Source organism: Labrus mixtus, chromosome 7 (genome assembly GCF_963584025.1).
Source record: "Labrus mixtus chromosome 7, fLabMix1.1, whole genome shotgun sequence".
In the NCBI taxonomy this organism is placed as follows: domain Eukaryota; kingdom Metazoa; phylum Chordata; class Actinopteri; order Labriformes; family Labridae; genus Labrus; species Labrus mixtus.
Window position 1 is genome coordinate 20213910 of NC_083618.1, and position 21158 is coordinate 20235067.

A 21158-nucleotide genomic window follows, 5' to 3' on the forward strand; every position below is an offset into this window, starting at 1 on the left:
TGCGATCAAAACTTGTCGTCATAGGACTCGGGGACTCTGTTGCTTTGTCTGCCATGTCTAGGCTGGTCTTTATAGGTCAAGTCTTGCCTCCTGACACATGTCAGGAGGCTCCCGCTGTGAGGTGCATGTGTGAACAAGCAGCTCAGGAAAAGATTTCAGGTGCAGCTAGCCTGAAAGAAAGGAGTGAACATGCCGTTGGCTGAAAATGGAAACATGTAACGCTGTCTTCTTTCTTCACGTTTGATCCCACTTTACCGTTTTGTTTGAGGCTATGTTGCTAAACTAGACATAATCAAAATCTGAAATACAGGCATATAGCTAAAGTAATCATTATCTCAGCTTGAAGTCTTCAAAAGCCCCATCAAACATTTTCAGAAGCGATTTGATTTTGAAACTGCTTGACTCAGTGTTTTTTAGAAGTTAAAGACCGTTTGCTTTGAAGAAAAGGAGACTTTTGAATATCATTTTTCTCTGAGGGTCATTTTGAAACTCATTTTGTGTACAGCCTGACGTAACTCCTGCATTGATCTTCGTACAAAGATGCTGCTAAGAGTTAAACACAAGTGCAGATATTCAACTGATATGAGATGACTCAGGCGTCCTTACGGCCAATACTTTAAATAATCAAGTGTCAGGACTGGGAGCCTTTAGTGCTAGATAAGTAACACCCAGCAGGTTTAACCAAACACTGGGAAATATTTTCCAACCGGGTTTCTTTCTACCCGGTGTTATGAGATCCAGGACTCCAATGAAAGCAATTAATACGTGAAACAGCATCTTTTTGTTTGGAGCCAGCCTTGCGTGCAGTTTCACACCATCAGAAGAGTATGTTTGTCAGTCTTTTGTTTCTCAGGAGGGAAAACACATCCAGTGTACCATGAAAAGAAAAACGTTTGCTTGTTGTTTCCCATGAATTCATACAGCATGTCTGATAGGGAAAAAAAAAAAAAAAAAACAGCCCACATTTTTCAAAGATGCAAATAAGCTCTTGATAAAATCTGGTTTGCCTTTGGGTATTATGAAGAAGCTTTTGATCGTTCTGGTTTTAAACATTTATTTATCTAATGTTATAGTTATACACTATATCATGCACTCAGGCCTGCGGTCGTTGCTCTCCACTCAGAAGAAGAAAAACAACATTCAGCCAAATGGCAACAGGATCTCTGCAGAATAAGCTGAAGTGTTTTTTTATTTCCGTCATCATCTGAGGGCAACTCATCTCCCCGAACTAATCCAACCTGACATCCACCACCAGGGTTACCTCCACCTTCTGAACTTAAAAACACATGACCACCCTTTTTCCAGCACCCGTGTTAGCAAAGATGGAGGGGAAGGAGCTGTGAAAATGAAGACGTTTCTTCTAATTTCACACTCGGCGCTTGATCGTTAGGCTCTTATTATGCCCCATTTGCTTCCCTCCACTGGCTGTGATGAAAGCGGGGCAAAGAGGCCACGACAGGACAAAAAAGGGGCCCTCCATCAAAACACATTTTGTTTGGGGTCTCTTTTAGCCCGGCTCAGCCCCCTCCCCCCCACACATCACTGCCAACACTTTCCCCTGCAGTTTCTCCTGTCTGCGTCCCTCATTAGCAGCTACCCCCACCCCCACCTGCCTCCACACTCACATTATCAAACTGCGATTGTCTGACGCTCCGTGCTCGCAAGAAGCGGCCTGTCCACTCTCGTTTAATTGGCCCACATCCTCCCCCCCCCCCCCCCCCCCACCGCTCCTCAACAAGTGGGAAGGTCAATGGCTGGTCCTGACCTTGGATGATGATGTCTGCCAGTACGGGCCAAAAGACACATTTATCCTTAAAGCACACCACTGAGCTTCAGCAGCCTGTTACATCCTGGTATATTTACTCTATTAAACTCAACTGTACTGCCTCTCTTCTGAGGTTGTAGGATGTGATGCAGCTTTAGGATGCTCTAATCCATGCACATAGATTTGTGTTTTGAATGATCAGAGACAGAATTGTATTCAATATTTTTTTCCTTTATATCTAAACTTTAATTAATGAATTTAAGTTGTCAGTCCAAGACAGGCAGTAGCACAATAGATCAATGTGGCCATGTTGCCATGACATCATGATCATGACGGAGAGCTTCAAAGTTGTTGTCATGTTCAAGGTTTCAGTCAAAGTAACCATGGAGATCTGCAAAGTTAATGTTATGTTGTTAGCCTAAAATAGATCCACTATGTGTTACCCCAGGATTATATCAAAGTGTTCAAAATGAGTGTTTAGATCTAGATATCCTATACACCTTCTCTATCGTGTCCCATGATTCTCAGTTATCATTGATAAATAGCAAGTGGCAGAATGCTAACGTTAGCGCTGTTCTATTGGTGGCTAATGGGATGTTAAATGGGTTTTCATAACCTCAAATATGACTTGATGGATTTTTGATTATCCGTTCTCTCTGTAGTTTCCTATCAGTCGGGAAGCTCTGAAATGAAAAAAGTAGCTTGGCAACGGCAACAAGAAGACACGTTGACAACATTTGAACGTCCCACCCTGAGCGTGATGTCACAGCAACATGGCTGCTGTGGGAATATGGCCTATTACACAGACTTAAACAGAAGAAAGAAACAGAGAACAAATTACATCATAACATAATGAGAAAACATAAATCAACATTAAACACGTCAACATTCAATGCACTTGCAACAACCTCACTTAAAATCTGTTTAAAGCAAAAAAGTTGAACGCTGATGAAGGCCTAGCGCCGAAACGCGCCCGTTGCTGTTGTTGCTGCTGCCTTACCCGGATTAAAGGAAACTTAAAGGACATTTTTTGCGCGCTGACTTTTTGTCTCTTTCTAGTCTTGTTCATGTTGTGCACCTTTTACTGTGTTTAACTCTGGAGAGTGCTCCTCCTTTGTGTTTTTTAAAGCAGGATGCGACCTGCTCCTGAAGGAGGAAGTCACTTTTCATGCTATTATAAAGAATATGAATAAAAAATTTAAAAAAAACAGAAGTTCACACTCATTAATTTACAGTTTCATGATCAAAATGTGTTATTCATTTATTATTGGGGTACAAAAGTAGCTTACCTACTGTAACTTGATCCGCAAATCAACAGCAGGGTAGCAGTTATCGTGAATCTGGCTCTAGTTAATAAAGTAGTCCCCTTTAATTCTTGGCAAAAGAATAAAATAAAATGAGGGCTACAGAGTTCAATTTGTTTGATTTAAGTTATTTTAGATAATAGATAATTAGCCTTCAAAAGTCCAACAAATTGTCAAAGAAAAGACACTTTGTTAGGCGGCTGTGTTGTGTTTTTATTTCCAATTAGATTCCATCTGTAGCCCCTCATGTTGTTAGTGTTGTTTCTTGAAAGGTAAAATGTTGCTAATTGTGCACATTTGGAACCACTTTTGACAAGTAAGAGTCACAAAAAAACCTTCTTGTTTATATTTTTTTTGTTGAGCTGCGTTTTGTTTACCCTCATTATTTTTTATTATTCTTGGCCTCACTTCAGTCTTTCTTTTTTTTATACGTTGGCTCTTGTGAAGCTCGGGTTTAAGTTCCGGTCAGGCCCAAGTGTCACACTCGCATTAATCAGGACATGAGGAATTCAAAAATCAGAACTCTTCTAATTAGTCTGAAAGTCTTTGATAGGACGCCATTTTGTAACTAGAAAGGGTGACTTTCTTTCTTCTCCCAACCCGTCAAAAACTGTCAGAATCCTCACAAAGGGGGCTCTAATTTGAGAAATTATATCAGCTGTGAAGTGGAGAGTGAAGGGGTCGGTGCTGCAGCGGTGTGTGAGCAGCGGAGGGTGGAGCTTGGGGAGCGATGTTGTTCCTTGGCTGAGACGTCGAGGTCAAGGTCATAACCTGCTCAGTGGTTAGAGCGCATGGTGTTTAAAGCTGGTTTTGATCCATCGCCGAGGGGAAGGGAAACCGCAGAGGTCGCATCTGGAGTGTGTACGGTCAGAGCGAGGACTCAGATCGGTGTGTGTACTTTGAAGTGGAACAGCACAGCCAGCAAATCTGGAGCGAAATGTGCCCCTCGTTTATTCTCTATATGATTACCTGTGTAATGTGATTATGTCACTTTAGTGTGATTGTGGAAAAATTCACATCAGGTTTCCTCCGTGCTTCACTTTCACGGCGATGTCATTAACCCTTTAAAAGTGTGCGCTGTGAACGCGTCGTATAGTAAAGACATCATAAAATAAAGTAGGAACGCACCTTATCACATAAAGCAGAACCTCTCTGCTCTGTTTAAAGGACTTAACGTCATGTCTCTGGTTGTCTCTGTGAGCAGGACAGGATGTGAGCGGCTTCTTCAAAGAGACGACAGGAAAGCAGGAACGAGACATCAAAGCTCTCTGCGTGTTCAAAGCAGGGTTTATACTTTGTAATGTCCCAAGATGCATACATTCTCCTGAATTAAATAAATGAATAAGTGTACGTGAATTTAAAAAAAAAACACCACTTTTAACCATTATCTGCAGCTACATGTTCTTAAATAATAATCATAATAAACATGAAAAAAACCTCATAATGCCTACCAATTTTGTTGGATTAACATGTCAAAGTAACCTGATGTATTAAACAGCAGGTAACGAATGATGCATAGTTAATATCCCCATTCCAAAGAAGTGTAAAATAAGAAGTCATTCAGTAATACAAGCAGCTGTTTTCATAGATACAAGACTTTCAGGCACCAAGACGTACATTTGAACAACCCTAAAGAGGTGTTTCTAACAGTAAAAAGCATGTCGTCAGCCTGTTCTGTTTATGTTAAACAACTTCATTTCCTTCCCTGAACAATTGGACGTCTGAGTTAGTAACCTGTGAGAAGCCTTGTATTAGTGTTTCCCCTCTATGCATCCAACAGAGGAGGTGCACCGCTGCTGCTGATTGTTATTTTATTTTATTTTTTATGAGAGGAGAATGGAAAGGAAAGTAAATGATAGGAGAGTAGAGGAGAGGATAGAAAACAGAGTGGAAGAGAGTAAAAGATATTACAAGGCTCCGGCTTATCTCCAATGAAACTAACATTCATTTGCTCTACGGAATCATACAGTATGTGACCTGCATCGTTTTGAAATAAATTTTTTTTTTTTTTTTTTTTGTTAAAATTCTGACCTCTCCCGTCTTTTGACATTACCCACGAGCCGGGGTAATGGCAAAACATATTTGATTCCAAAGATAGTCATTTAATGATGGGGCTCAATGGGGATTTACTCACTTTTGGTGCCAGCCACAAGTGGCCATTTGAGTAAACTGCAGTTTTCTCTTAACTCAAGTTTGCTTTCTTTTTCAACCCAAATTGGTGCAATTTTGTCCATACCAGTGCTGAAGTTGTGGTTCTACATATGTATGCTATAAAACCTGAGTTATATACATGTCCAGCAACATCCGATGGAAATAAGCATTGTCCTATTTTAGGTGCATGGTGTTTATTATAAACTGTCGCTGTTTACATTACACACTGATCAAGCTATCTAACGGAACGGGAGGATCGGCTGCTTCTCATTTATCCTGTTTAGACTCTTCTAATGCATCATGTAAACTGTGTTATTAGAGATATTTGGTTTCTCTGCACCATGTAATCATTTTAATCAAAGTATAGCCTTAAGCTGATTACTTCCAGTAATCAAAGTGTTATAAAGTGTGCATGAAAACATTCCTGCCCCCGCTGCCAAATAGGCATCAGCGGAGGCTTTACGACAGTTTATATTAAAAGGAAACACGCAGACCGTTCACTGCTTTACAGCTCAATGGCACTTAATGGAATGAATCAGGCTGACTGTGTGCTTCAATTACCAATCATAACATTTTGCACTGAAGTCACACTCCTCTTCAGAGTGATCAAGTTTAAAAAATATATATTTTAGACAGGTACATGGAAGAGGGAAAGTTATTTTAGGGGTATTCCTTTATATTTTATAACACTGGGTGGATATTAGGACTGTAAATACAATGGGATTTATTTTATGGGGCAAATGAACTGGGGATACCTTTCTATATTTGTTGTAAATAATTGTGATCATTTGACAAAATAATTTATAAACTAACAGAAGAAATGTAACATAGGGGTAGGGATATATAAGATTTAATTTTATTGATCCCCGCCAGGGGAAATTTCAGTTTTTACACTCTGTAAGTCATGCAACACAGACATAGGCTGAAACACACACATGCAGAAACAGGATCCTAATGCACTAATGGAGGGATGTCAGAGTGACGGGGCGGCACACAGTGGGTGCTCCTGAGCTGGTGGTGGGGAGGGGGTTTGGTGCCTTGCTCAGGGGCACCTCGGCAGTGCTCAGGAGGTGATCTGGCACCTCTCCAGCTACCAGACCAACTTCCATATTTGGTCTGCACCGGGACTTGAACTGGCAACCCTCCGGTTCCCAACCCAAGTCCCTACAGACTGAGCTACTGCCGCCCATATATATACTTCTTTCTTCTCCTTTTCGTTACTTTTGTCTTTTTTTGTCTTTTGTTCATCTTGTTTTAAATTTTGGTTCAAAATAAAGTCATTCATTCATTCCAAGATGTTAACTCTTTGTGCATGTCTGTGCTTGGCCAACAGTGGGAGGAGGTGAGCGGCTATGATGAGAACATGAACACCATCCGGACGTACCAGGTCTGCAATGTTTTCGACAACAATCAGAACAACTGGGTACGGACAAAGTACATCAGGCGTCGAGGCGCTCAGCGGATCCACGTGGAGATGAAGTTCTCAGTGAGGGACTGCAGTAGCATCCCTAATGTGCCGGGCTCCTGTAAAGAGACATTTAACCTGTACTACTATGAATCTGACGCCGACACGGCCACGAGGAACTCTCCCGCGTGGATGGAGAACCCGTGGATTAAAGTGGACACCATCGCTGCGGACGAGAGCTTCTCTCAGGTGGACCTCGGGGGCCGAGTGATGAAAATCAACACGGAGGTTCGGAGTTTTGGCCCCGTTTCCAAAAACGGCTTCTACTTGGCCTTCCAGGACTACGGCGGCTGCATGTCGCTCATCGCCGTCCGGGTGTTTTACCGGAAGTGTGCCCGCATCATCACCAACGGAGCGCTGTTCCAGGAGACGCTCTCGGGGGCAGAGAGCACATCCCTGGTGGCGGCGAGAGGCGTTTGCATCCCCAACGCCGAGGAGGTGGATGTGCCCATTAAGCTGTACTGCAACGGAGACGGAGAGTGGATGGTACCCATCGGACGCTGCATGTGCAAGGCCGGGAACGAGGCTGTGGAGAACGGGACCGTTTGTCGAGGTATGTGTTTGCTCTAATGATGTTTCCATAAACCTGCGCCGCCTTTACCAAACAGTCCACTTTGCCATCATAAAAGAGTAATCTAAACACGGAGTATAGAATCAATACGGGGTTATTACTGGCAGAGCTCTCTTCATCTTAAGCTGCTCCTCGATTTATTCATTCTGCTTTAATTGATGATACAAACTGACAGTGTATTAAAACCAGGATGAATGCTTTACACTCTGTGCATCGATTATTCACCTGAAGCTATCATCATATTTCCATATAAATTATTATCCTTCCTAGGTGTTTATTTCCCAACATAAATACACAGCTGGATGTGACATCCTCTCTTTAATTCTGGTGAGGCTTTGATCTGAAAAATACACTGATGCCAACTGAAAATGGGAACAACAAAACATGACCGGTTTTGCTGACATCGCTGCCATAAAAAGATGGGAGATGCTCAAGTGTTTGTTATCTAAAAATATTAGTCTTGGGGTGGTGAGACACATCCACAATTAAACCTCCAATTAGCTCCTTTAAGATTAAAATCTTTTTTTGGAAGATATTTAAAGAATTGCAAATCCAAGCGTGTCATTTCATTTTTTTGGCAGGACATGTTGAGTTGACGCTCCTGCTTTTTTTCCACATCTTGAATAAAAAGGCTGTAAAACCTTCCAACCAGGGACATTTTTATATCTGCATATGTAACACATCTTCTGCTTAACAGAAATTCTAAGGAAGCACAAACTGCAATTTTCAATCGCTAAAATAATTTCCATGACCTTTTGTTGGGAGGAAGCCTCCTTCCATCCTTGAGGACAAAGAGGATATTTTTCAAAATTGCCCTGCGTTTTCCTATTGAAATCCCTCGCAGGCAAATCGATTTTGGCTTTTCAGAACATCAATGTACCCAACATTTATGTGTGTCGTGCCCTATCCACACTCTGGCAGGTGATATTTGGTCAACGTGCTCAGAGATCTTGATCACTGGAAACAGCACGACAGCGTGTTCCCCCTGCAGACTGCTGCTGTGCTGCTCCTGCCCAGCGCAACAAACCACCCACCTGCGTTTCCGATCAGTTTGTTGCTGCCTCTCTTATGCCTGCCTGTAATTACAACACCCCCCCCCCCACAGTGTGTGTGTGTGTGTGTGTGTGTGTGTGCTGGGAGGGGAAACGAGATGGGTGCTGCCTCACAAACATGGCCCGGCCTCGTTCAATGACTACTAATGAGGACAGGCAACACGCTCCTCCTTGAGGAATACAGGCCAATAAACGGCATGCAGAAAGATAGCAACTCTGAATCCACATCCCAACATAATTACACAAATCTGCTTATTTTTCTGACCCACATGTAATTCACTGCTTGTGGTGATTGGGACATCTCAGGGGTGTCCTCTGTCATGCATTTTTTGCGCTAAATGGGATTATACAAATAAATGCTGTCAGTGCAACAGGGAAGGCATGTTGATTCCTTTAAACAAGGACATTGCTAGGTGTGGGACTGCATCCTTTACCTTCCATTTCTGACTTCCAAAAGAAGAAGAAGCTTCACTGCCTGCATGCGCTCTTCTTCATCATCCCCTCTGCAGCAGTGAACGATATAGATTGGAGCGCTGCAGGCTTCAGAGACAAACCGTCGGGACTCCGACGGAAGCGCATCCAGTATCTTTCAAAGACAGATCTTCTCCGTCGCTTGGTCTCCTCGATCACGTGGCTCCCTGGCTGAATATTAAAGCTTTATGAAAAGAATGCATTAACCGAGAGTGCAGCCGTGGAATGCTGCAAAACGCTACGCACGGAGATGGATTTTATGGCTCCATACAATAGTTATGAACCTCGGTGCAAACAACGAGGAAGTGCGGATGTTAGCAAGAAACAAAATAAAGCCATTAAGTAAAAAGATGATACTATTCATGGTTTCTCTCCATTGTTGGGAAACCTTTTTTATTTTTTCAAGAAAAGCTGCCACCAGTTGGTCTGCTCTCCGTACATCTTCGTGAACGCTGAAAGCTGATATCAGCGCTCACAACTGTGGTCAGTCGCCGCCTTTCAACTGCCAGATGATGGATAATGAATTGATCTATGAAAGATGCGCCTTTTCCTGCCGATATTATGGAGTAATGAATTGATTTGTGAGAGGTGCCCTCTGAGGGTTTGTAAGATATCCTCTTTCATAGCCGGATTATGGAGCCAGAGAGACAGTAAAAAGACTCCAAGATGAAAGAGACTATTTGTACTGTAGTATTAATACCACTGGCCACGCTTTGTTCCAACATCCCTGCAACTAAACGTGTAATTACGCATGTAACAATTAAATCCTTGGCAGGGATCCCGGCAAATAATTACGCTGTCACGAAATCTGTCAAAATATTGACAGCACGAGGGGCTGCTCACATCGAATTTTCTGAGGGGCCTTTCTCTCTGTGCGATTGTCTTACAAGTGAGATTATGTTTGTTTGCTAAGAAGAGCTGGGAGTGAAGAAGACACACCACAGCTTTTCAGCAGAGATGTCCATGAGAAGAAAGATCCATCTCCCCCTCAGAGCATTGTGAAGATGGTGGTGCACCACAGAGACACACAGTTTGCCCTCACTGCTCACTGCCGTATTAAAATCATCTTTCTGCACTGAAGCACAGAGAAAGCCATGTTCGTGGGCGCAAGCACAAACTCCCTGAACAACGGCCATGTGTGTTTTTCGACACTTTAATCCAAACATCTAACCCCACGCTGCTGTGAGTTCGAGGGTCTCCACTGTTGCAGCTTGTGATAAAGAGCAGTGAAGAGTCGGATGGAGGAAATCTGTAAGAGCTTGATTCATCTCTTGGTCATGGTTTTGTTAATGGCTGTGTTTGGAGAGAAAAAAGGGGAAAGCAGTAGAAAAACAAGCAGCGTAGTTTGTGTGGCCCTGTGACCCAGATTTGCAGGGAGAAATGTCGACACATAACATCTCACAGCATGACAGTAGACAAAGATACACGACTGTCACATACTCTCCATGCTCTTCAGTGGGAATAATGGTGGGAAAAAGCATTATACTGGCAAAACAAACTCGCCTGAGAACTATACATTCTTGATAATCATATCTATAAGGACTACACTGTGCACCATATTTTAACAGTTGATATCCACATTTTTAGATTTGATTAATTTCATTCATTATAACGAATCCTTTATGTACAACACATTATCGTCCAAACCTCCCCTAACATTGATGTCGGTCAGTATCCACATGTGCCAAACCATGATGCTGATGGGGTCCTCCTCCAGGTCCAGGTGATGTGATATTCATCAAAACTATGCATATGTGATAGAAACTCCTTAAAGATAGAGCCAGTTGCTTTACCCAAAAACATATAATAAGGACTTGTGCAAAAGTAAAGCCACTCAGTCATCACTTATGGGCCGTCACACATGTGTGGTGGTGACTGCGTCTGCAGAGACCCTGTCCTGGATTTTGATGTTTTGGTTGACTTAGGACGTGTCTGGGTGGATACTGGATGTGGTTCCCCTCAGCCAATGACAGTGCGTAGGTGAGTTTGGGAGCAGACTCAGCGATTGGATATTGCGGATGTGGATGTAGTGGCAAATAAGAGAAAATATTATCATAGTGAGGCGACAGGTGGACATAGCTTATTTTAAAAAGAGGGTGGACCTTGGGTTGACTTTCACCTGCGGACACAGTGTTGGCCTGCTTTCAGGCAGGTGCCAAACACCTGCATTGTTAGCTTGCTAAATTATGGGCTTTTAAATTACAACAAATATAACATTCTCAGGTAGGTTGAAGTGTAGATACAGGCAGTAAACGTACCACTACTAAGACTATTCCAGGAATCAGCAATAGTTCACAAGAGACATAACAAATTCTACTGAACATGTAATATAAGCATGTTTAAGTCACTTCTTGGAGAATTTAGCACTAGTTTCCCTTTGTCTCTTTGTAAGGTCTGTGAAAGTTGCTGCTTGGAAGCAGAGTTCCTGCCGGTGCCCCCAGAGCAATTAGCTTAAGGAGGAGAGGCTTCAGTAATTCTTCAGCCAAACGCGGTTGTAGATAAAGAGAGTTAGGGGGATCGAGAGCGAAGGTATAGGTGCTGGGCAGACGTGATTGGATAGATGCGATTGCACGGAAAAGAGGAGGGGAGGAGGCGAAGGCAGGAAATGAGTCCCTCTAACCCACTGTCAGAATCCCAATTATTACAGTCTCCTCGTCTGGAGAGGGTTTAAAGGGTGAAAATCAGCATAGCACAGACAAATCCACGCCGCTGCCTTTATTTCCCTGGCGGCCGCCGTCTTTAATGGCAGCTCTAATTGACTAACAGCGCACGTGGGGAGCAGGCGCGCTGATGACTGGATGACTGTCCTCTGTGCAGGAACAAGACACAGAGCAAAGCAAAACAAACACACCCCCTCAAGGCTTCTGCTGCATTGTGCATTGTGCAGACGGCGATGAAGGAAGGTTTGCATTGTGCTGCAGTAACCGAAAGAAAGAGAGAGAAAATAAGATAAAGAGAGAGGGAGACTAAAATGTCAACAGTCTGCCTACACAATATACATCCGCACAATATTATGTTCAAGTAAAAGCCACACTTATTCTCTCTGATTGATAGTTGCTCCGGCTGTTGTTAGGCGCTGTTTAGTTCAGCGTAAGGAATACAAATTAACAGCTGAACAGATGTTCAGTACTGCGCAGTTTGTCTGTTAAATAGCATAATAGACAACAAGACTTAATTTAAGCTTCATATGCAATATCACTTAATTTCCATGACTGATCTTTTCACTTAGACACAATAACGGGTCTGTGATGGGTGTTTAATAGAGGTTAGCTCTTTACTCTGTACACAGTGTCGGATGTTGTAACAGCAGGAGTTCTAAGACGTGCCTCCTTGTTGGCAGAGACCCCAGGGAACGTTCAGGAGTCTTTATTCCCTCTTTCAAACTCTGATGGGATTTCAGTATGACCAGGTGCTTCTTCCCCCTTTCTCTGCCAGACTGTAATGCACTTTGGCTGGACTCAAGGCAAAATAATATGACAACAGTATAAATCAGGAGGTTTGCAAATGTGCACTAAAGTCCTTATTTCCCAAGTAAAGAGTATTCAAACTAAAAAAAAAACGGTATCACTGCTGCTCTAGGTCAGGATTTCTGACTGTTTTTTTGTTTACAAGATTTTACCGCGATCCAATTATTTGAAGGGGTCTCTTCATGAAAAACAAAAAGACTCCAATATTTAAACATAAGGAAACCCAAATAGAGCATGACATTGTTAAAAAAAAACCACAAGATATCAAAAGGGGTTAATAACTGAGCTGCTGCTTACATTGGCTTAGCTTGGTACAGGGAGCACAACTTGTTTTTAGGATAGGATTCCATCTCTTCATTGTCCAAAAACCTTTACTGTTTGCCCAATATCTTGGTGATTAGAACCATCAAAAACACTAAACGATTCAGTTTTAGGTTAAGAATCAGTGCGGCTTCACTGCTCTTCCCTGTACACTGGATGTCCAGTTAGGGGGCTGCTAGCCGAGCTGCCACTAACATCAATATAATGTACGTGATGCTAACATTTTGGACAACAATTAATTCATCTTCGGAGCACAATGGGAGTCAACCTTAGTAATTCCTCATAATTCCTTGTTTGCCTGTTTGTTCCACTCATTTTCTCTTTTATCTAATTTAAGACATCCACTTTTCACATAGGCAGTAAAAAAAAACATTTTGTAGTGGAGGAGGACGTGAAGTCTGGCATATGCACACAAAACAACTGCTAGCTAACTAGCTTTGTCACAATGTCTGCTGTATGATAGGCTGTTTGAGCCTTCATATCAAAAAAAAGTCCAAGGTTATGTCACATACAGCTCCTCCGGTATGCATTAAATGCTCTGAGGAGAAATCACATAACGTTGCATATGCACTGTAAATCAGTAGTCAGTCATGTGCACTCACTGCAACCTTGTATACCCACACACATCCACTTGATCATCCTCATTTTCACAGAACATCCATCATATGCGGATGTGCTGACGTGACCTCCTTGATCTCAGAGATCACGGCCTTTTAAGCCTGCAAACGGTTCCCACATGTTTCTGCACTTGTTGGCCCCTGCTCCAGATGCACCTCTGTCACACTCCTCTTTATCCCACCACATCTATTCAATCTCAAATTCAGACAGTATGACCTCTTATAATCCCAGTACCTCTTTTTTTCTCCTACACTGTTGGTCTTCTCCTCCACTGTAGACTCTTCCTGTAAGTCTGGCTCTTGCCTGGGACACCTTTCCCCGTCTCGCCCTGAGATACCAGACAGACTGATTACCATGGACAGTTTTCTGGTGTTTCTCCATGTGAGCAGAGCAGGCCGAAAACCCTGAGAACTTATGGTTTTGTTCATAATAAATTTGCCTTGGACAGGCCGTCCTGACACTGAGGAAATGAGAGCTGTGCGGTATATGGAGATCCTTCCATATGTGCCTCTTTTTTCTCATCAGGGGCAAGGCCAGGGCTTTGTCAAAACATCCCCATCAGCCCCTCGCTCAGATGTCCTCGACTCGTGTGCTGTGAGAGGATTCAAGCTGCTCTCTCTCTCTCTCTCTGTCGGCTATAAGGGAGACTGATGGATCAAGCATCTGTCTAGATAAAAGATGAGAAACAATCGGGCCCACTGTTTAAGACAGGAATCCCTCTTGAGTATCAGTGACCTTGTTTTCCAATCATGTATAAGAACTCGGTCAACATTGAGAATAAACGGTGGCGTCTTGTGTTGCATGCCTTTGACCTACATTACGGCTATTCTAAAAGTAAAAGCAGAGAGAAAGTTTATCCATCCTCTTACATCGGGGTGGATGTGCCACGTGTATTCTGCAGCTGTAGTATGTGAGAGATGAGCACAGTTGTTCACACACAGTTAACCCCTTGGTCACTCGCTTAGAAGCTGAAAGGGTGGATTCTATATTCTGCTTCACACCGGATGAGCTTTCTCATACGTCGTAGCATTGATACACCACACATAGATTGACCTACTGTTTCAGCTTGAACACCACCTGAATATGTTCGTTAATGCTGAGCTGAAATTACACAAACATCTGTTATATAATTCACCAGCTATTCCTCGTGTCGCTGCATTTGAATTATTTGCCTCCTTTGAGAAGAACTTTGACGACAACAACTTGAATAACTTCAGTCTGCAATGCCCTACTCCTTGACTTTGTACAGTGCTACAGTGAATAGGCTTCTCATCCCCGTGAGGAGACTCTCGAGAAGTGTAATGGATTCTAAAATAAGTAACATCACCCGCCAACAAAGATCTCTCACCCGTTAAACTTCAGGTGATTAAAGATTAAACGGCTGCATGGGTGAGGCTGAGAGACGGCGGGGTAGAGAGAGATCAGAGTGGAAAGGCTAGAGGCGTAGAAAATATTAACAAGGACACATGAGGAGCTTGGATTTCTCTGTTTTTCTTCCACTTCTCTTATCGGGGCTATTTGCCTCACCACCCATCAACATGCTGCACTAATAGCCAAGAGAGATCCTCTCCTTTGAGTTATCTTAAAGGGAGACATCACAGGGAGAGAATACTAATGCTGTGAACTTCCTATCTTCAGTATTTTGTGATTCTGATTTTAGACTTCGACTGAGGGATTAGTCTCTCCTCTCCGAGAAGATTTCCACATACAGCTCCTTTCAAAACGCATCATCTGATTTAAAGAAAAAAGTAAGGTTGTCATCTTAAAAATAAGGCTGCTTTCCTCAGTTCATGAAAGTAAGATATACTGTATGTGTCCACATTTTCACCATAATCTGTGAAAGTGTCACTTTTTCAAAAAAAAAGACGACATACAGGACTTAAAATATGGATACAGGGAAGTCTCCCTTTTGCATCCTCTGGACACTCCCAGGTCCACTTTTCCCCGTCCTATGAGTCAGCATTCTCTGTAAATCTCTGCCTTGCCGATATAATTATGTTGCCGTCTCATTTAGATAAATTCCAGTGCGTTTAATTACTTGGCAATCAAAGTGATTTAGATTCACAAAGTACACCCTGCTGTTCTCAAAGGAAAACAAAGACTGAGTTCAATTATCAGGTAATTCCAGCGTCTGAGACCAAACAAGAAAAGCCAACAAACAGAAAGTATCCTTGGATTCAAGGGCAACATCTCTGTTAACCTCAGTGAATCCCTTTGAGGTGATCGTGTCAACACAGGCTTTATCGACCCTCCGGGGGCCTCTACAGTGTTTGAGCTAAATCAACAACCAAATCAAGCAGTTTATATTGAGATTTATTTAACTTTGGGCTTTATTTCCAAAATGTTTAGAAATCCACTGCCTAATGTCAACTGAAAAAGTTGGCTTGGCAGAGCAAAAGTTTCTGTCATCGTCCTCCCCGGGAGGTTTCCGAGTGGTGTTTGAGTTTGAAATTGAACACATGCCTCTAAGGCTTTGTCGATGTCAAGTTAAGCTCTCCCCTGTAGAGAGCTAACATATCAGGGTTGAACCTTGTTTTCTTTTCCAGGTTACACTACCTGTGTGTTCTCTACTCCTGAGACAATCCAGGTGAATTACTTTGTGAAGCAGACATAATGCTTATGGCATTCACTGTATCATGTGTCGAGGCCCGAGAGATATTAATGAAAGATTAACACCTGCACACTGACAAACCGCAGAAATTAGTAATACTGTTGACCTTTTTACCACCTCATGCAGCTCTTGTGAGTTTAAAATAATGCAGAATAGATATCAGCTGTTTTAAAAGACTGGAGCCATGCTATAAGCTCTTTGAGGATGCTCTGAGGCAAATCACAGCATGCTAACATGCTCACAATATTTAACATACTTTTATAAGCACATCAAATGTCTACAATGTAAACCATCATTGAGTGCTATCATGCTAATATTTGCTACTTACTCAAGCATAAATTACTAAATACAGCTGAGGAATATTAACAAAAGTACTGCAGATATTTGGTTATAACCTAAAGTACTAGATACATTAAAAGTTGACCTAATGATGGTACTTAACAAGAAGTTAGGAGCTCACCAAAGTGCAGCAAATCCTAGTGATGGCATGGGTTTGTAGGCCCCAGGCCATTTATCCAATGCTTCGAAAACATTTCAGTTAAAAATACAGAAGTCTTATCTTAGTGGGACTCTTGAGTTGAAGTCAGGGTATCGGCTAAGTCATTAGGATTCAAAGTGAGGGAACTGTGAGTGTAATATGTTTTATTTCCAATCCCTTTAGGAGATGTCCAGGTTCCCAGGATTACATAGAAGAGTTGATATACTCAGATGTTGACAAGAGTTGTTATAATCTTTGCCCTTGGCACCACACATATTTGTATGCATTTTCATGGCATTCCAACCATTCAGTGTTTACATTTAGATTGGACAAAAGTAGTGGATTTATGGGATAAAATTAAAGACCAAATATAAGGGCGGTGGTTGTTGAAACATTTGTATCAGAACCACATCGAAACCCAATGGTGTCACTAGAGTATTGGTCAGGAGATACTAATGTTATTGGGTTTTATTGTTTGAGAATTAAAGCTCAAGTTAATGTACCATTTTTTTCTGACAATCTATTCGGTGTTGTTTATTTTTCACAGGATACTTGAGAACTTTGACCTGTTGGTATTGCCAATGAAAAACAAGAGAAACCCTTAGACTCTCCAGGATTGTTACTCACAGCACCATGAATATGTGTACCAAATTTCATTCCATTAACTTAATTTATTGTTGAAATGTTGCAGTCTGAACAAACCTATACTATCAACCAGCCATCAGAAAGACGTTGCACGATTGAAAGTCATGGCAGTAATATTCCAAAGATAGTCCAAGGCTTGTCTTGCAAGATTACTATTAAATAATAAAGAAAGAAAAGCAAAGTTTGATGTTGGATTAGCACTGTTCCATATTCCAGTGCTCCATATTCCATTTTTTCCAAGAGGTGTTTTTTTTTTTTAACTCAAGACAAAAATAAACTATCATATTGTTTGGAGTATTTAATAAGCACACCCCTGATTCGACTTGTTTTCCACTGTACTCAATTAAATCATTAATTGTGCAAGATGAGCACAATTGATGCTAGGCAGGAAAACAGTTTTGGCTCCAGTGGCCTGGTTTAATTGTACCAGCCTGGTTGGGGTGGGGGTTGGTTGGTGGGGGGGTGTTCTGTTGCTGCGGGGGACAGCTCGGCTTTGTAAATGGGCTACTTACAGAATTTTCTGGATGTTAAAACTTTTTACTTCCCCTTGGGCAGCAGCTAAGCAAATAAATTACTCAATATAATGAGCCGTTCTGGTCTCTAGTGGAATTCCCAAGCTCTCAGCTGAAAGGTACAGTTCGACACGCTTTTTCTCATCCCTGTAACTCCTGTAGAGAACTGGGTTCATGTAAAGGATAGTTTTTTTTTTAACCACGCTCTTAGAGATGAAAGGCGTAGCACAATCCACCAGCTAATCCTTATCTAGTCAGTTGGAGTACTCCTACCAGTTCATTGTTGTACGAACCAGTGGTTTATGGGTGAGAATAATCTCACAATGTTCCCTCTTTTCTCTGGTCCTCTCCTCCACCTCGAGGTCCCTGCCGCGTGATTTGCACAATTTTCCCACAGTTTATACTGTAAAGCCTTAAGGGATTTCTCTGTTTATACTGGATTTATATGGAGATAGAGGAGGTGAGACTGTAAACAACAAGCTAATGAGAAGGCTGCTCTGTTTAGCCTTGTGCGGAAAAATAACAATTGCTTCCTGTGCACCTCACAGCATGAGTTAAAGTACAGTGCCAGGATATCAAAATGTTGTAATTTCCCCTATTATGATTGGAAATTGAATAGTTATGAGTTCATAATTTCTTTTTATTAGATTGTAGTATAGTCTTACAGTTGCATGTAACTGTAGACCCCACAAGTTTCTGTTACTTTTAGGCACAATAGATATAAATCTAAGTTGTACAATGAGGCCATTTCTTGACATTCAGATTGGTCACTTGTAAAATTAAGCTAGTAAACTATATCCGCCTCAGGAAAAGATCATTGTGTGCATTGTTGGCAAATGTATCCAAGTCCAGTTCCTTAAAGTATATTTCCCTACGAGGCACTACATAGATTGTTGAAGATCAATTCCCTCTACATTTCTGTTTTAGTTATTGATGTGAAAAAGAGAGAAATATGAGGTACTTCAGGTTAGGCTTTGATTCCCCTTTTACTGAACAATGTGACTGCTAAAGCACAGTACAGCAGATGAAATGTACACTACTCAAAGACAGACTAGGTTTCAGAAACTCAGGCAGTGATACTGTGAGACACAGTCTACAGGCTCGACAGAAAAATCACGTACCCAACTCCTCGGGGCCGGACATTAACCACCCGCTAGTGTTTACTACAAAGCCTGGATTGGCTTCGCAGCGTATCGATGCCTGGGAAATGCTCAATTCGTGCTGGGACCACTGTTCTGGTTTATTGTGGTCATCTCAAGGCTGTGTGGTCTCCACAGAGTTGTTGTGGCGGTTTAGGTGGGGGAGATTTCAGTACGTTTTCATGTGTGGGGTGTTTTCATTCTACCCCGCCAACCAACTCAGTATGACATCGTCTCGACACACACCAGGGCCACCGCTACCTCCCCTCCCACTACGGGCATCACTCCTCTGTGAAGTAACAGGCTTAAAGGACTGTCTGGAATACATTAGTCACAGTTATTAAGGAGGTTGTTTAGATTCTGCACTCCCTTGTCTTAGCTTTACTCCCACCCTGTAAAGTCATGACGATGCAGAGGGCTTTGGCATTAGCAAAAAGACAGTACTCGTCTCCTCAAAAGGAGACAGATAAAGTAAAAACACAACAAACTGGCGAGACAGAAAGGCTTGAGGGAGTATAAGAGGTAGAGATCACAGAGCAGAGTAGACCTATCCTATGTCTCCTAAACACACTACATGATGTTACGCACTTGGCAAAGGAGTAGGGGCAGGACTAGGCTACTATAGTATATGAATTGGCTCGGTTTACAGCTGTCAAAGGCATGAGTCGTTTAAAATTATGGATTTTGTTTGTCACTGCAGTACAAAATGTCTTTGACGACTGTTTCCAATAGTTTAAAAAAAAGGCTCTTACTTTTACAATTAAGTTCACACTAAAAGTGAAGAATGTCAGCAGAAGCAAATCAAGCAAATTCATGTAATCCAATGAGTTGAATTTGTCAACACAAGCCAGAAAATTCCATGTTGGTAAAGCCTACTGTATCAGTGTTGAGGTTCTTATGACGTCCTGAGGCAGAATTGTTTGATGAAGAAGCACCGTTTTTAAAGTTGTTGCATTAAGGACAAACCTTTACAAAACATGATTTTTTTTAAATATGGTGTTTTTCTGCATCCTTTCAGCATGTTCATTGTAATTTCAACTGCTACATTAGGGCAGATTGCATTTAAGGTTGGACTTTCTCTTGCATTTGAGTTGGACTGTAACTCACTGGAGACAGACGGGCAGACTCTCTAAAGATCTGACCAAACACAGGTAGTTGTTATTCACCCAAGAAGCTCTGGTACTGTGCCAAGCCAAGCCTGACCTAGCTAACAGGTCAACAAACTGGGCACTGGTTAGCCTGAGGTGTGTGGAAGCTGGCGTAAAGTTAATCCAGACAGTCACTGGATAAGTGGTACAATTTACAGAGTTAGATGCACCTCTGGGTGATGTCATGAACCAAAGAGCCATTTCTTTCCATCCCCTGTAGGGTGAATATTTCCAGGCTGTTCTTAACCCTCAAATAAACACAAATATTTTTTTTTTTAGAAATACTTAAAAGATGCATTCATTCATTTTCGGGGAAAAATATCTCAGAGAATTTAGGTTTTTCGAGTTCTTTGCGATCATTGATGCACACCACTCTGGTCTGGTGTAATCTAGTGACTGTTTATGTAAAGATGCTACATAAAAAGTTATTTAAACCATACCATTAAACCAATTAGCATATCAATGCCCTCCACAACGGATATTTCAGATAACATTTTCTTCATGCAGCACCTTGAAGGGTAATGTTATGACATTGCCACTGAACAGAATGTGACATTTCAGTCATCATGAGGGATATGTCAACTCTCCACAGAGTGAAACCCTCGCTAGAGAAGACATTTCGGAGCCGTCTGCATCTAAAATAAGCCGGGCCCCACTCCAGCACAGAGCTGATTCGATGATGTGTCTCATTCCTTGCTCAGCCTTGATAACTCCTCCTGACGACCTTCTTACTAAATATAGCAATTCATGTATTGATTTGGGGACGCGGTGCATTCACAGCATGCCGCCACCATTGTGACCTATTTCAACAGATTGCTTGTAGTTAAGTCGTTTTCTTTTTGTCTGTGAGCTCTTTGTCTGCAGGCTGCAGGGGGAAGAAGTTCTAGCTACTTCTTCTGAGCAGAGGTAGACACAACATGTCTTGGGATGTGTTGCATATAGGCCAAGAAAGCATCGTGTATCCAGGATGGCCGCTTGGCAAAAGGAGTAAACATGTATCTTGCAGGAACCCTGCATGCATACATATTACAGCACAGATTGATGATATATTGATATATTGATATATTGATATATATTTTTTTATCACATTATTAAATGATTGTGTGTGCTCTCAATGCATCAGAAAATGTTTTAACTCTACGTGATGCTAAATTGTGAGATTACGAGAATCAGCTGGGGCTATGAGCGGAGTGATTAAGCGCGGCTCATTCACAGTGTTGTACCTCACTGCTATTAAAGTGTGGCTATGGGGAATAGGGCCAATGAAAGCTTGGCAAATGATGGCTTAAATTCCATCTGTGTGTACAGCATGCCAGCAGGCAAACTTCCCATCGTTGAATGACTGTCTATGATTGAAATCATGGCTCTAACGTGCTTATCTGTCGGCATAGTGTTGCAAGAGGGATGGGCATCAACAGGATCATTGTTGTGGTATTCAAG

At 42.0% G+C, this 21158-nt stretch overlaps 2 protein-coding genes across 6 annotated transcripts in view; one reads left to right on the forward strand and one right to left on the reverse strand.

Moving 5' to 3' along the window:
- ece1 (endothelin converting enzyme 1) overlaps nt 1–21158 on the reverse strand; it is a 516542-nt gene that overhangs the window by 263202 nt on the left and 232182 nt on the right. The gene's annotated exons all lie outside the window — the stretch shown is intronic.
- ephb2b (eph receptor B2b) overlaps nt 1–21158 on the forward strand; it is a 164722-nt gene that overhangs the window by 71336 nt on the left and 72228 nt on the right. For all 4 annotated transcript variants that reach the window (XM_061041154.1, XM_061041156.1, XM_061041155.1 and 1 more), the window contains exon 3: nt 6554–7238. In XM_061041154.1, coding sequence (XP_060897137.1) covers nt 6554–7238 — 685 coding nt within the window. The remainder of the gene's footprint in view (nt 1–6553; nt 7239–21158) is intronic.